Below are 13,311 nucleotides of genomic sequence, written 5' to 3'. Positions count from 1 at the left end.
GGACTAGGATTTGCGAATAAGAGTTAGCTCAATCACTTGACTTTCCTTTATTTAGTAAGGGTTAACTAAGTGAAAATAACAATCTCTTTATACTACACTTGAGAGAATTCCAACAAGGATAGAACTTCCGATTAATCATTCCCACAATCAAGGCTTTTTATTTTGAATAATATAAATTCCTTTTAATTTTTATTGTACTAATTCACAATTATTTATTTTCTGTTAATCAATTCTCAAAACTCTCGGAAAACTCCTGATTAATAAATTAGCACCCTTTCTAGCAACTCGTTGGGAGACGACCTGGGACTCATACTCCCAGTATTTTTATTCTAAACTTTTTTGTGACAACCTTTCTAAATTGATGAGGCAAATTTTTGCTGGTTAAGAGCTATACTCGCAACGCTATTCTATTATATTATAATCTCTTAATTGGTCTAACCTCCGCTGCTCGTCAGATCCCTCATAACCATTGAGGCAAAGAAGCTAGCTTTGAAACTAGGACTAAATTTGGTGAAAATTAATTGTTGCATGAATGGTTACATACTTTATTACAAGGGAATCTAAAACTCACCGCTTGCAAATTTTGCGAGGCACTGAGACATCAACTAGAAAGAGAGAGGATTGGTAGACGTAGCCGGAAGAGAATTTCATTAAAAAGAATGCATTACTTGCCCCTAATCCCTAGGCTGAAAAATTGTATATATTTCTGAGTCCGGCCCCTCAAATGACATGACATTGTAACAATAGGAGAAATGATGATTTTATTACATATCCGACATACAAAGAGGCTTGAAAATACTTTGATCGGGTTCACCTCTTTTGATAGATTCACACCAAACTCTAACTTTGGTAACCCGTATTCTTGTTGGCCTGTTGTAGTGACTCCCTATAATCTACTTCCCGAAATGTGCATGAAGGATCTATACATGTTCCTAAATTGTATAATACCTGGTCCAAGTAACCCTAAAGCCAAAATTGATGTGTTCCTGTAACCCTTGATAGATGAGATAAATGAATTGTGGAGTGTTGGAGTATATAGATCTATGACATTTCAACTAAAACAAACTTTCAAATGCATGCTATGTTGATGTGGACCATCAATGACTTTCTTGCATATAGGATATCGGTAGGATGTCGTGTTCTATTTGTATGGAAGATACAAAGTCATTTTGGCTAAATAATAGGGGTGAGAATTTGTGGTTAATTGTCATCGTAGATTCCTTGAGTTCGACCATCATTTTCTGCATAATAAGGACTCGTTTAGGAAGAATAAAATTGAACAGGAAGAGGCCTCATCTGTTGAGTGGTTTAGAGGTTTTGCATCATGTTAGTCATATCTCGAGAATCATCGATAATGGAAGAGGATTGCAAACTCCGAGTTACGACTGAGAGCATAACTGAACGAAGCAAAGTATCTTTTGGAAATAGCCTTACTGAAAGGATAACTTAGTTTGCCATTGCCTAGACGTGAGGCATATTGAGAAAAATGTGTTTGGTGACATGATGCACATAGTCATAAACGGTGATTGAACTAAGGATAACGATAAGGTTAGGTTAGATTTTGTTGAAATTTGCAGGCAACCTGATCTGAACTCAATGAGGCTTGAGAACCAGACGGTGGTCTAAGCCAAAGACTGACTATGCTTTAACAAAGGAACAGAGACAAAATATTTGTAGGTGGATTAGGGGGTTTGAGATTTCCTAATTGTTATGCCTCTAATTCGGGTAGATGTGCAAATGTCACTCAAGGTAAGCTCGATGGGCTGAAAAGTCATGACTGTCACTTTTTTTGGAGTCGTTGCTTTGTGTTTCCTTTTGAGAACTTTCTACTAACATCTAGAAATCTCTCACAGAAATAAGTGACTTCTTTAGGGAGTTGTATGCTACCAAACTAAGGGTTGATGGTCTTTTGGTCATGGAGAAGAACATCCCCGTCATATTGTGTAAGCTAGAGATGATATTTCTCCTTGATTTTTTATGTGATGGAACACTTACCAATTCACCTGTCTTAGGAAGCATTTATAGCCAAAGAAACTTTTGTATTTTGTTCATTCTATTTTAAGCCTCATCTTAAAACCCAAATGATAAAGAAGATTTCCACCACTACATGGCAAAGCGTCTTCAACAAATGTTAGAGGACGTGTGGATGTGGAAGAACCACCTGACGCAATGGCTTCAAAATCAACATTAATAAGACGTATTTGTACTGGGAGACGAATGAGGATTTCAGATATCGTCAGGCCACAAATAGGACCAACAAGGCGTCGGCTAGGGCGTCAAATTATACAAGGGGTTCGGCCACGATTATGAAGAAAATGGCCAAAATGGTATAACTTCTTTAAATATGCTAAGCTAATTTTATCTTTGTTTCTTTAATTAATTGTCACCTTTTTAAATATGCTTATCCAATATGTGCGGACAAAGTCGCTGGACCATCCTATTTTCATGGCAGAGGTCTTCAAGCAAACCCACATGTTCAAGGAGAATAAAGAGAAGTTTGTTAATCAGTGGTCTACGAAAATTTATGTAAGTAATCGACTTTTTATAGAATTTAATAAAATACTATCATATCTATAGTTATGTTAAAATTCACATTGTATATGTTAGGATTTATACAACCAGAACTTCGAGGCCAGGCATAGCAATCTTAGTAAACGGGGGACGATGGTAACGCTTCGAGCACATCCGTGATGGATCCTAATATCGTATAGCACTAGACCGCATCCGAGCCACAAAAGAACCGCATCTTGAAATGGGGTCTTTTCTACCAGCAACCTGCGTGCGTTTACCTTCAGGATTTCCTCAAATTTGGTCACCAACCTTAAAGATCCGCCAGACTTAGATTTGTGTGAGTAGGTCCATAGTCTGATCTAAAGCCTGCATGATCAAGTTCACTAACTATATTTGACTGAGGAGAGGTATAATGAAAAGATGCTCGGAATGTGGAGATAGAATCTCTAAAACAGGAACCGGAGTAGATACAGCACATGCGGCAGCAAATGACTATCTACTATGAACAAATGTGCATGAGAATAACGGTGTTGAAGACGATTCTTTTTCATTTTTACTTGTACCAGCATAAACACTAGCACCCACCGTGCTGCCGCATCAGAATCATCGACGAGGTCATCAGATAGAGGACGATGACGATTTTAGATGATAAATAATGGTGGTTGATTTTAATAACTGATTTTAATATATATGTAATATATAGTTATTATATTTATACCAGGTGACTAGGTCGTTAGCATTTATAATGGTTCCTTATCTTATGATGATTAAGTCGTGTTCCTTCAAATCAGCATTTAAGAGATACGACCAATGCATTAATATGACAAATACAAAACGTGTCCTTTTGATAAACCAATTTGTTTGAAATTAGATAGGAAATGTGGGCTCTGGACTAGCGTTAGCATGGCATGTCCCGTTCTTAAACCTACAACTGTGGCACTGGGCAAAGAGTTGGTTGAATTAATTGAAATGGTTGATGCCGATGGCAGGCAAAACTCAAATGGTGCTAGAAAAATCCATATGACAGTTCGTTATTATAAATAGGGGTGTGCATGGATCGGGTGAAATCAGGTTTGATGTGATCCAGACTCGACTCGAAATATATATCGGGCTTATTTATTAGACTCGAACCCGACCCTAGACTCGATGAAACCTATACACTTTCGGGCCACGATTATATCGGGTAAAAACTGGGCCATTAACATTACATAACCTTAATGCCTTCTTATAAACTAGCATGTGAAAATATCCAAATTTTTAAGACTCCAACCATTATTTGACATGGTAAAATTCACTTAGAAAAATATAACAAGAACCAACTCTTCTCTGAAATTAAAGCATAACCATAATCAATACTAATATTGTCTAATAACACCAAATATTTAAATCAATACAAATAACACAATATTATGTATTAGTCTAAAATTTTATGCATTTTAAACATAAAACATTAACTTATAGTCTTATAATAACTAATAACAAAATATATATATATATATTAAGATTTACAATACTTAAATTTCACATAAGAATAGCCATCATCCATTACTAATAACACAAAATATTAATTGTTTATGATGACCGGGTCACCAGATCGAGTTTGGACGACTCAAGCTATGGCAGGACCCGACCCAAAATAATGATCGGGTCTATTTTTGAGGCCCTTATTCAGTCCTAAACCCAATAAAATTATACAAAATTAACCCCTAAAATATTTAGAGTCGGATTGAGCCTTTGGGTCGGATCGGACCATGCACGCTCTTAAAATTGTAAATAGGGAATAGGGGTAGCGGATGAAAATTTACCTATTTTAGTGTATATATATATATGAAACTTTCCTTTTGTAACTAAGTTTTTCTTCCCCCAACTTTTTATTGTTATTTAAGTCTACAATTGGGTGTAAGCAAATCGGCTCCATTCAGTCGATTATCATGAATTTATAATTTTAAATTAATTGGTATAAATGATAATATTCGAATATTGAGTATGTGATTATATAAAATACTAATATTATTTAAGGTTTGTTTATTTTGCAAATTAAATAAATAAAAGAATTAGTTATTAGAATTCTTTGAATTACTGAACCTAGCTAGGACGATCTATATTAAATTATCAAAAAATATTTCAAAATAAAAGCATATCTCGATCCATGAATATAAATGAAAAATAATTAATAATTTTAATATATTTCTTGATCTTAATATATATGTAGTTTATTGATCTTTTTAATTAACTATTAGATTCTTATTAGACTGAATCTAAAATTTACTATTCGAGTTTATTTATTTGTAGATCAAATTTAATTCGATAAACTTATTTTATATATCTACAAATTTTATATCAAATACAAACAAATACAGTAGATGTTATTCAGATTTGTCCAACCTTATATAGAAGATGACTCCTCTAAAATCAATTGGTGATGTAATAAGAATTCTCCTTTTCATTTTGCCCATTGAATTATGTATCACCATTTGGGAATCAGATTTTAATTTTTTATATCTTAAACCATATAGCAGCAATTCCCCAATGTACTCATCCTAATGGGTCACTAGTTTTCAGGGCTGGCCCGTTAATTGCTAAAACAAAAAGAAAATGAGGATGGAAGATCGAAGATTTGAACCAAACAAAAAATAAAAGTAAAGAAAAAGAAGCTCCGAGATTACTCTGGAACCATAGATGATTAACGGACTCTGTTATTAATTCTGTTAAAAGTCATTCTAATCTTTGCTTATCGTCCAGGTTAACATTAACACGTGGCACATTTTTATTCGTTGCTTCAGCGATATTTTCGTCATTAAGTCGGCACCTCAAAGCCATAAAATTCGACCCTTTCTTTCAACCCTCGTTATCGTACGCAACTCGCAATTGGAAATACGAAAAAGTTCTTTGATCGCAAAAACCTAATCTTCTTGATTCTGTTAATCGCGATCTTTGTTTCAAGGTATGTCTTCGGATTCTGGCTACCTGCTTTAATTGGTTGCTATTATCTGATTATAGAGGGCGTAGTTTGATGATTGCTTTAGGTTATTGATGATTATTGCTTTTGCATTTGCTTATTATTTTTTTGCTTTGATTTGTTTCCGATTTAGGAGAAGTGTGTTAGTTCTTATTGATTTTCTTTCTTTCATTTAACCTTGTTTCCGATCCGATCATTTTTTAATACGAACTCGGAAATTTTGATTAGGTTATGCTTCTCGATATATTTATGCTTTGTAATTTAATCTTTCTTAAATTTTCTTTCTTTCATTTAACCTTGTTTCCGATCCGATAATTTTTTAATACGAACTCGGAAATTTTGATTAGGTTATGCTTCTCGATATATTTATGCTTTGTGATTTAATCTTTCTTAAACAAGTCAAGTGTTTACTGTCTGTTGTTGGAAGATTGGTGCCAAGATATGTTTTTTATGTATTGAGGATCATGATTAGGGTTTCTGTATACATACTGTCATAGTACTGAATCGGTGAGTCTCATAATTGGTTTGCGGTTTTTGGTTGTTTTGTCAAAGCTGTAGAAAGTAATGGTTTCTGAACTGGTTGCGGTTATGATTTTGTTGAGATTAGGTTTGTGATTTAATTTTCAGTTTGATGTCTAAGTACTCTCGGTGGTTGAAAATTTTGTGGCTTTTGTGTTGAACAGATGCAAATCTTCGTGAAAACCTTGACGGGCAAGACCATCACCCTTGAGGTGGAAAGTTCCGATACAATTGATAATGTCAAGGCCAAAATTCAGGATAAAGAAGGAATCCCTCCTGACCAGCAAAGGCTTATTTTCGCCGGAAAACAACTTGAAGATGGTAGAACCCTTGCCGATTACAACATTCAGAAGGAATCCACACTCCACTTGGTGCTTCGTTTAAGAGGTGGCATGCAAATTTTCGTGAAGACCTTGACTGGGAAAACCATCACCTTAGAGGTCGAATCCTCAGACACCATTGACAATGTCAAAGCTAAAATCCAAGACAAAGAGGGTATCCCACCTGACCAGCAGAGGTTGATTTTTGCTGGGAAGCAGCTTGAGGATGGAAGGACACTAGCAGATTACAACATTCAGAAGGAGTCAACGCTTCACTTGGTTCTCCGTTTGAGAGGTGGCATGCAGATTTTTGTCAAGACTTTGACAGGGAAGACCATAACACTGGAGGTGGAATCCTCAGATACCATTGACAATGTGAAAGCTAAGATTCAGGACAAAGAGGGCATTCCACCAGATCAACAGAGGCTCATCTTCGCCGGTAAGCAGCTTGAAGATGGAAGGACGCTTGCAGATTACAATATTCAGAAGGAGTCCACTTTACATTTGGTGTTGCGGCTCCGTGGTGGCATGCAAATCTTTGTCAAGACACTAACCGGAAAGACAATAACCCTGGAGGTCGAGTCTTCAGACACCATTGACAATGTCAAAGCAAAAATCCAAGACAAAGAGGGTATCCCACCTGACCAGCAGAGACTTATCTTTGCTGGTAAGCAGTTGGAGGATGGAAGGACCCTTGCTGATTACAACATTCAGAAGGAGTCCACCTTGCATCTTGTTTTGCGACTCCGAGGTGGAATGCAAATCTTTGTCAAGACCTTGACCGGAAAGACAATCACTTTGGAGGTTGAAAGTTCTGATACAATTGATAATGTGAAGGCGAAGATTCAGGACAAAGAGGGTATCCCTCCGGATCAGCAGAGGCTCATCTTTGCAGGGAAGCAGCTTGAAGATGGCCGTACTCTTGCTGATTACAACATCCAAAAGGAATCTACTTTGCATTTGGTTCTGAGGCTCCGTGGTGGTATGCAAATTTTTGTGAAGACCCTGACGGGGAAAACCATTACTTTGGAGGTCGAAAGCTCCGATACCATTGATAATGTGAAGGCGAAGATTCAGGACAAGGAGGGTATTCCCCCGGATCAGCAGAGGCTCATCTTTGCTGGCAAACAATTGGAGGATGGTCGTACATTGGCAGACTATAATATCCAAAAGGAATCGACCCTCCATCTTGTCCTTCGCCTTCGTGGTGGCTTTTAAACATGGTGTGTATGACTTTTATTGTGGCTTGGTATCCTTTTCAGGTCTTAATGGATGTTGCTTGTTTTTCTATGTTAATTGGAATTGTGTAATAGTTTGAACATTTGCTACAGATAAAAAGTACTACTCTGTTATATAAAATTGCACTATTTTACCTAGATAGTATTTTTTTTTAAAAAAATAGAAAGTACTTATTTAATTATTGCTATAACAACATAGTTAATAAACTTTTATAGAATTGTATATCCCCCACCCACATAACGAGGCGCATACCAAGCAGAATTTGTAAAGGAGTAGTAATGTATAAGTTGGTGATCAAAAGTTTCCGCACAAACTTTGCAAGTGTCTCCATTTTGAGTGAAACCAACCGACCTTATGCTGTTGTCAGGAATTGTTTGAGCTGCCAACACAATAAACAATACTTGATTAAGATTATTGCAAGAACATACCATCTCCTTCCATACTGAGCTGCAAATGGGTTTTATATTATTTAATCAAATTGTTTTTCAATTGAATAGAAGAAAGTAATAGACAAAACGCTCTATGGATTTAAGTAGGAAAAAAGAACATAGCATGGGATGATTATGTGCTTGGATGCACCATGGACTTGAATTACCAAACTCGCAAAGTCACAATTCAGCAGTACATATCCCATCAAATCTTATGTAGAATATGTTTGCGAAGTTAAGACAAAGCTTCTTGCCAACACGAGAATAACAAATTCTTGTGTGTCCTACTAGTACATTCCATTCCCCAACTGAAAAGCTTCTTCCATGGCGCTCAAAATTGACAAAAGCTCACCAGCAATTAGTTCACTTGGTTCCATATTTGCAATGTTACTGCTATTGAATGAAGAAGGGTAAAGGTTCCCTATAACTCTCTCAATTATCACAAACCTACAAACTGGGCACTGTCCTTTGCTTGTTACCCAAGGCACTATGCATTCCTCATGGAACATGTGGTTACATGGTGTGACCATAACTTCTTCTTTTGCCTCAAAATCTTCCAAGCAAACAGCACAACTCTTACCTTCTTCATCCTTGTCTTTCTCCCTTTCTCGCACACCATTCGACCCGTTGTTGTTGTCGCCTCTGTAGTATAGGCTGAGTCTCCGGGCTAGCCGCTTTGGCACGGGGTTGTAGACTTCTTTCTTGAGCTTGCTAAGAGCCATTGACTCAGAATTTTCTACTTGTGGGGGAATCTCTGTGGTTGTTGCGGTTCGCGGCGGTGATTGCCGGAAAATATCTCTGAACCTGGGGTTTGAGCCCCTTCCTATCTCGCCATTATTAAAATGAAATTGTTGCCTGTTATGTGGTTGTGCTTGAAAACTGCAAAATGGTCAAAGTTGGTCAATTAAATCAGCTAGGATTTTCTTGAGTCTTAACCCCTCAAGCTTATGTTTTAAAGCTCCTACTGAACAAAACGAGAGTGAATCGAATTGTGTTTATTAAGTGTGAAATTCACAGGGAAAATTTGGAGAGAAAATAGTCACTAGATTTGGGTTATTGGGTATGAAACACTTGATATTCATGATGCAGCTCATTGGTTTATGCAACTACTAAGATCAAATATAATAAACTCTACCCTGACTAACTACCAAAGTTATACGCACTGGTTAAAACGTTTGTGCACTGTAAATAATAACATTGTGCCAGAATTATGCTCCTGGTTTCTTCCTTTTACTTTCTTAATAATGGAAATTTGATATGATTTAATTCTTATTTAGGCTTTTTTATTATTTAATTCATATTTGAACAGATATTCAAATTGGTTCTAATGAATTTTTGATAGAATATTTTGGTTTCTAACAAATTTTTATTCTCTAGAAATCTTTAAAAATTATGTTTGTCGTACAGATTGATTCATCCATTATTTCGAAGAAAGGCTTAATTTGTCATATAATAATATTTTTGTGATCTAATAGCCTTATATAAAAAAATATGTGCACTACTACCGCAATTATTAGATACTCCCATGGGACAAAATTATTCCATCTATTATAAAACTTTTATAACAATTGGTGTTTAAATTTATGAAAGAATAAACATTTAAATTGGTGTCTAAAAAATTTATTATTCTAAATATTTGTTAGAATTTGTTCGAGACTAATTTTTGCATTTATATTTCTTAAAAAAATTTACACTAAAAAACTTGATTAAGAATTGAGTACAAATTTAAGATATAGGAACCTAGTTAAAGTTGGAGACTTGGAGTATAATTACAGGTAAATACCTAAAATTTACAGACTTAATGGTTAGGAAAAAAAAATTACTAAATCCTGATTCTTTAGCAAATCTGTTTAGCTGGTGTCCTCTGAAATTTACATAAAACAGAATACTTTAATTCCTATAATGTGTATACCATTTGGAATGAGCATCAATAAATACTCAACCAATATGAATATCAAACTAATCAAGAGCAATCATATTTATATTAAGGAATTGTTCAATGATAACCTATTACCTACTTAAACAATTAAATTAAATTAAGGCAAATTATATTTCAATTTGGTCTTACTTTGGAGCAGTGTGGCGTCCTGATGATGGAGTTCTGCTTTCCCACACCCTCCTTGGATCTATCACACCTGAACTCCTGTTACCCTGTTATTATAAACCAAAACCATATACAAAATTGTCACAAATTGAATTTTCTTTTTGATTAACTCACGTGTCGTGTAACAAATTGTTAGAGATATAATTATTCATGTGTCTAAATTTTTGGGAAAAGTAGTATCATAACAAGATATTAGAACTTCTATTATAGAAATGTATTGTGTTCAATCCTTGTCACATAAATCCAAAAAGAGGCTTTGCTTAAAGGGACGACGTATTAGAGATATAACCATTTACTGTCTCTTCCTATCAGCTTAAGCTTTTGGAAGAATGACGCAATAAAAATTGTATATATTATATGTATACTTACAGTGTTATGGTTAGAGCGAGATCTGTAATACACAGGCACGTCATTGGAATCACTATTATCAAAAGTGTAAACATTAAATGCTCTTCTATCACTACTTGTTCTGCGAGAGCCAGGCAAAGGCATGAAATAATTGTTCATATTATTGTTGCTCATGATGATTTCACCTTCCTCTTCAAACTGAACATGTAAATAATAATAAGTGTAATGGGTTCCTTACTTGGGTTGTAAATATAGCTTCCAAGAATTTGTAAACTTTGGAAATTAATGGTGCTGTTCATTTAATTAGTTGTCACAAAGAACATATACTAAGTAATGTTGTCACTTCTACTCTCTCTGCTTTTGAGTTCCTTTAGTTTCTATTCCGATTCAAATCCTTATTCTTACTCCATGTTGATGATGCTTTTCTCTAGTGGCTGCTGCTCAGAAATGAATAGAAAGAAATCAAAGAATCGTATTCTTTCATGTGCTAATGGATCCTTTTTATATATATTTATTTCTGTGTTTCTTGGAGCATTTGAGAATTAAGAGGATCGAAATGCGTAAATTAAATGAGGATCGAAGAGAATACATTTAAATTAATTTTAAGATGCTCATAATTAGAACAATTAATAATTAATTTTTTAAATACAAAAATATTTAAAAAACAATAAAAATAGCCTAAAGTTACTTTATTATCCATCAAGCTTTTTTATTTTATATTTTTTAGTTATAGCTGAAATAATTTGTTAATTTTAGAGGTAATAAACTCATAATTATAAATAGGTTTAATTATTTTGTTAGTCTCTATAGTTTTGCAAAATTTTCAATTAGGTCCTTATACTTTTTTTTCCTTTGAATTGGGTCCCTGTACCAAATTTTTTTTCAATTGAGTCCTTATACTTTTTTTCCTTTTATTTGAGTCCTTGCACCAATTTTTTTTAGTTGGGTCCTTATACAATGAAGCCAATTACTATTAAAAGGGACCTAATTGAAAAAAAAATTGATGTAGGACCCAATTAAAAAAAAAAAATATAGAGACCTAATTGAAAATTTTGCAAAACTATAAGGATTAACAGAATAATTAAACTTTATAAATATTAGATATATAAAATTATATATGTTAAGTTAAATAAAAATAATTTTGGGTTATTGTATTTCTTAGCATTATTATTTTAAATATATATTATGTATCAGACTAATATCAAGTGTTAAAATTGTATATGATGGGATTGGTAGATTTTTGTTGTCAGAGGTAATTACTATGACAAATTCAACTTTTTTGAAATTAATGTTATTTACATTTTTCATATTAAAATGAGAACTCATAATGCAAAATACATGGATAAAAGGATTCAGTTACAAGATGAGCCCTTTTTTATATATCTGCACCACCACCGATCCATCTCGCCATTCCAGTTGACGAGGCGGAGGAGGGCGACGAGGAGTCAGACGAAGAATACGTGGCAGATAGTACCGACAGTGATTCTTCTGAAGGGGGCGATGGGGAGGAGTTTGTACCCGAGACACCCGCTCAGACTGTGGCGCGCCATGTCTTGCCTCCACCTCACCCAATTCCGGCGTTATTGGCAGTGCCAAGTCACTATCATAGTCTGGATCTGAACGCCATGCATGAGAAGACTCCATTTTCTGACACGGGAGAAGAGGATTACAACCTAGATGGTGGGGTAGAGTTTCGGGTCGGCCACAGGTTCAAATGCTGAGATGCAGTGCCACAGGGTGTGAAGAATTACAGTATTGCAGGAGTGCTAAGTACCGGGTGATCGAATCAAACCGATTAAAGTACCATGTGTAGTGCCAGCAAGCTGCGAATGGGTGTCAATGGAGCCTCCGTGTGGCCCTTCGGCAGAATATAAACAGTTCGTTAAGTAACAGGTCGTAAGAAGTTACAAATTAATTTAACTAAATACAGAAATAAACATTTGTTACCTCGCAGTCATAGGATACTGGTAGATCCCTCTATCTGGTGGACACCACTAAGGAAATCTCTGGTAGATCCAGGACATCAACAATGGAGTGCAGTCGGCGATGTCCGTGACGCCCCACTGTGCCGCCGAACCAAGGTTCTGAAAACCGGACCGGACCGGCCGGTCGAACCGATTCAACTGGGAACCAACAGTGCAAGCGGTCCGGTCCTCCCTTTATAACTGTTCGACAGAAAACGGTGGAAAACTGGCAAACCGGCCAAGAACCGGTTGGTTGGACCGGACCGGTAACCAGCCGGTTCGGATAAAATGGCACCGTTTTTAAACTTGTAAAAAAAAAAAAAAGAAATGGATCCACCGATCCAGTGATCCCTCGTGACCCAAGCCCCCCTTCTTTCCCCAATCATTCCTTCATCCATATTCTGGAGAACTCTGAATGAAAGAAACCCTAGCCGCGTTGCCCTCCGCTAGCCCTCCATCGTCGCCGCCTAACCCAGCTCCTCAGCGTCGCCGTCTAACCCAGCTCCTCTTCGGCTCTTCATCTTTGCTGGCTTCTCGGCACGGACCCAGGTTAGTGGCTTCTCTTCTTCATCTTCACTTTGGTCGTCTTCTTCAATTTTTGCTCCATTTCTGATTTTTCTTCAAGTCTGCTTCAATTTTTGTTCAAGTCTGCTTCGGTCTTGGTTCAAGTCTTCTTCAATTTTTGAAGTTTTGTTCAAATCTGTCTTGTATTTGCAGATGGTTTGAATTTTTGTTCTGAATGTTTGAAGGTTGGTTCTGGATCTGTTGCTATTGCTGATGGTCCTTGAAGTTTGGTTCTGAGTGTTTTGTTACTCTGTTTTCTAATTGCTGTGAATATTTGAAATTTTGTTACTCTGAAAGTTTGGTTCTGGATCTGTTACTCTGATGGTTTGAAGTTTGCTGTGAATGTTTGAAGTTT

At 35.9% G+C, this 13,311-nt stretch overlaps 2 protein-coding genes across 3 annotated transcripts; one reads left to right on the top strand and one right to left on the bottom strand.

Annotated features, from left to right (window-relative positions):
• The first annotated feature begins 5,130 nt into the window (after positions 1–5,130).
• Positions 5,131–7,685, top strand: LOC112737793 (polyubiquitin). The gene is made up of 2 exons (XM_025787902.3): positions 5,131–5,455; positions 6,154–7,685. Exon 2 carries the CDS (start codon positions 6,154–6,156, stop codon positions 7,525–7,527), a length of 1,374 nt encoding a protein of 457 aa, XP_025643687.1. The 5' UTR covers positions 5,131–5,455; the 3' UTR covers positions 7,528–7,685.
• LOC112737794 (uncharacterized) lies at positions 7,649–10,990 on the bottom strand. Of its 2 annotated transcripts, XR_011869503.1 has the most exons (4): positions 10,450–10,900; positions 10,045–10,127; positions 8,144–8,855; positions 7,649–7,927 (listed from the first exon to the last, which is right to left on the bottom strand). XR_011869503.1 is itself a non-coding variant. In XM_025787903.3 (3 exons), exons 1-3 carry the CDS (start codon positions 10,600–10,602, stop codon positions 8,264–8,266), a joined length of 828 nt encoding a protein of 275 aa, XP_025643688.1. In that variant the 5' UTR covers positions 10,603–10,990; the 3' UTR covers positions 7,992–8,263. The 2 variants fall into 2 exon arrangements, 1 of the variants encoding a protein (XP_025643688.1); XM_025787903.3 differs by lacking the exon at positions 7,649–7,927 and having other exon boundaries at positions 7,992–8,855; positions 10,450–10,990.
• Positions 10,991–13,311: the final 2,321 nt, after the last annotated feature.

The sequence above is a fragment of the Arachis hypogaea genome, chromosome 13, assembly GCF_003086295.3.
Source record: "Arachis hypogaea cultivar Tifrunner chromosome 13, arahy.Tifrunner.gnm2.J5K5, whole genome shotgun sequence".
NCBI classification, from domain to species: domain Eukaryota; kingdom Viridiplantae; phylum Streptophyta; class Magnoliopsida; order Fabales; family Fabaceae; genus Arachis; species Arachis hypogaea.
This window is presented reverse-complemented; position numbering and strand designations above follow the sequence as displayed.

Excerpts from the sequence above, each read along its gene's own strand:
- LOC112737793 (XM_025787902.3), top strand. The coding sequence starts at position 6,154 with ATGCAAATCTTCGTGAAAACCTTGACGGGCAAGACCATCACCCTTGAG.
- LOC112737794 (XM_025787903.3), bottom strand. The coding sequence starts at position 10,602 with ATGAGCAACAATAATATGAACAATTATTTCATGCCTTTGCCTGGCTCT. Across the intron at positions 10,128-10,449 it reads CTCGCTCTAACCATAACACT|GGTAACAGGAGTTCAGGTGT; the intron begins GTAAGTATACAT and ends TTATAATAACAG. Across the intron at positions 8,856-10,044 it reads GGACGCCACACTGCTCCAAA|TTTTCAAGCACAACCACATA; the intron begins GTAAGACCAAAT and ends ACCATTTTGCAG.